Below are 2,960 nucleotides of genomic sequence, written 5' to 3'. Positions count from 1 at the left end.
AATGCCTCTGCATCCAGTATCAAGTTGATAGAGCCCAGGATAGCTTTCTGAAAATCATCCTTGATCATTTCCCCCACCTTAATGTTTGATCATGGGTATATTCAGATTATAAAGACTGCAAGGAGAAAGTGGAATAGAAGTGAAATAAAAACACAGCCAGAAAAACCAGATTTACAGAGCCAAGGAGAGCGGACAGTGCAACAGAAGCAAGCAAGGCTAAACAAAAGGCCCTGTATTCTGGCCACGTAACTTGGGAACCAGTCCTGCAAATATCAGAACCTGTGCTTACCTCTACTTGGACAAGCAAATTAATGTCTGCCTATGCAGACCACGTCCGTCTAAACTGCTGTTCAAATTACTCCCAGGTTTCAATGCCCTAATTACTTAGACTGCACAAATACCAGTGTATGCCCATGTGCTCTTCTGAATCAGGGTCCATGCCTATATGTGATACCTGCATTAAGTTTTGAAGGTATATAAGAACCTGTAATATTCCATTTTTAAAAAAATAATAATAAAATTAAAATCCATTTTTTTCTGCAAGGTGTCTGGAAAAGTACTTCCATACAAGCATTTGAAATCTAGTCAAAGGAAGAGAAAAAAAAACCAAAACAATTCCTACTCTAAAGTCTGTTGCTATTATTTTGAGGAGCTTCAGTAATGCGAACTATCCATTCAAGTCATCTGCTACCAGCTCTCTGCTTTCAGTTGATAACAGCACTGCAAAACTTAACCTTGTGAGAGGAAATTTTCTGCAAAACTTCTTTCTCAGATTGATCTGGGCTTTTTGATAGTGAGAGCCAAGGTATATTTTAAACAAAACAATTCAGCTGTTGAAAGAAAGCAGGGTCTTCTTCCCATGCTAGAAAATTCAGACAACATGATGTTTCCAACAAGAAATTCCAGGCTGGATTTGAAACCTGCCTACCAGGTGACTCGAGTACTAGAGATGTGCCTGGCTTCTGGTACCATCTTGTGCCAGCCCTGCAAAGTAGCCTGGGCTGAAGCTGCAGTTCCTGCTCATTTTAACATGCCTTCAGCCAGAGCTGCTGCTGAAGAAGAGTCCTGCTGCCATATCCTGCCATGACCTCACCTTCCAACTCCTTCCCTCCTGCCAGCATGGGTGAACTGGTCTTATTAAAACCTGATCCTTTTGGCCAGGTTAGCCTTCAAACACACCTCCTCCTTGATCTGTTTCACCTGCAGCATGTGAACATGGAAGCTCATGTGAAGTCTCAGGTGGGAAGGAGTGGCTGGAGATGGGTAGAAGGACAGGATGGACTCTTCAGAGCTTGTACAGATTCACTTCAGATCAAAGTAAGTTGTAGACTTAGTTGATAACCCTGGGCAACAGCCTGGCCAGATATCCACACATTTTCAGTGCACAGGAGTATATCATGCTGCAAAGTACTACTCCAAGAGGAACAAGTCTCTGATCAGTGCACACTGATCCAGGTTCACTGCACCACGATTAGCAGTGACAGAGGTTTAAATGCAGCAGTGAAATGTCTAAAACCTTGTAGAGATAGATGATAGGTGGCTACAGTAACAACTCAAGGGGCAAAGAGAAAAGCCCAAAAGTCTGCATGAAAGAAAACACTTTTCCAACTCTGTTGCTCTGAAAAAGTACTGATGGTATCATGAACATGATAGCGTTTTTAGGAAACTGATAATATTTGAAGACTTTTTGATGTCTTATGCCATCAGAGACGTTTCTGGCCTTCAGAGGAAGGTTAGCAGACCCACCCATCCCTGTGCCCTTACCCCAGCACCCCTCTCACCTGTGCACCGACAGCTCTGGTTGAAGAACTTGAGGGGCCACCGTTCCCGGTCATCCACATTTTGAAGCGTGTAGGGCCCACTCCAGGGCTGAGTGTCCACCTGCACCCCCTGACACTGTCCCCTGCCCTGCAGGGACCCGCAGATGTTGTCTGGCTCCATCCCCAAGGCTGGACAGCAGCGCTTGGAGCGAAGGGCCTCCACAGTCATGCAGGCTCGGGGGAACTGCGCCTGCACCCGGGGGGGACAGCAGCAGCTCAGGTAGCCCAGCCCAGCCCACAAGAGCCACCTCAGGGCATCCATGAGGAGTGGGTGCCCTGCCTCTCTGCTGGATCTGAGCAAGCAGAGCAGGGAGAGCTCTGCTGTGGGACAACCTGGCCCCGGCCGACCGGGATAATCCCTCTCACTGCTGAGGGTGCTGGTGTCGGGTGCTTGGTTAATCCCAGCCTCTAATTGCCTTGAATGTGGTTCAAAAGACTGGAGCTTTGGCTCTGCAGTGCCTGCCCAGCAGCCACGGCTTTGAGTGGGGCTTATATAGAGTTTGGGAGAAGCCCTCATTAGAGGGATTAGCACGGCACAGATCCTCGTGTTTTGCACATGACATCAAGGGCAGAAAAGATGCCAGAGCGAGAGTAAGTTCTGTGAGCTCTGGCAGCTTGTCAGGAGAGTGAATGCCTTGGATTTATTTCTCCAGGTCTTTCATGAGCTTTGAGAAATCGATGGTCTCGTTTTAGCTGAGGTGGCTGGAGAAACAGGTCCATTCTTTTCAACAAAACCCTGAAAACAGGTGATAAATAGAAGAGAAAACCCCTTCTCTTTTCAGTTCATTCACTGCAAAACAATACCTTCTGCTAAAGCAGCAGCAGTAGAAAATTAAGTGGATATAGATGCATAATTGATGAAAATTAATAAACCTGGTAGGAACTGCTTGGGATGGAGACTCCACTCGCTGACCGCAGAGCTCCACCGCTTGTGCTTTCAATATACGAGTGGCAAGAGGAGAAGGGTTCCCCTCCTAATAGCCCTCTTGCATGTAAAATAAATTATTTAATTGTTTTTAAAGGGTGAGGCTTCCTTATTTGTTCTCTAATCCTTTCCCCATCATTACACCAGAGGTTGTTTTGGGGCTGCTCCGGATGCTAGACTTTCAGAACTGCCACAGCCAAGCATTTATTACCCAC

At 46.4% G+C, this 2,960-nt stretch overlaps 1 protein-coding gene across 1 annotated transcript in view; it reads right to left on the bottom strand.

Moving 5' to 3' along the window:
• The window catches only part of DCT (dopachrome tautomerase), an 18,255-nt gene extending 16,052 nt beyond the window's left edge, over window positions 1–2,203 (bottom strand). The window contains 1 exon segment of the mRNA XM_010006341.1: window positions 1,782–2,203. Coding sequence (XP_010004643.1) covers window positions 1,782–2,082 — 301 coding nt within the window. The 5' untranslated portion in view covers window positions 2,083–2,203.
• Window positions 2,204–2,960: the final 757 nt, after the last annotated feature.

Source organism: Chaetura pelagica, unplaced genomic scaffold, assembly GCF_000747805.2.
Source record: "Chaetura pelagica isolate M959 unplaced genomic scaffold, ChaPel_1.0 scaffold29, whole genome shotgun sequence".
NCBI classification, from domain to species: domain Eukaryota; kingdom Metazoa; phylum Chordata; class Aves; order Apodiformes; family Apodidae; genus Chaetura; species Chaetura pelagica.
Note: the sequence above shows the minus strand (reverse complement) of the source record. Positions and strands in the feature narration are given on the sequence as shown.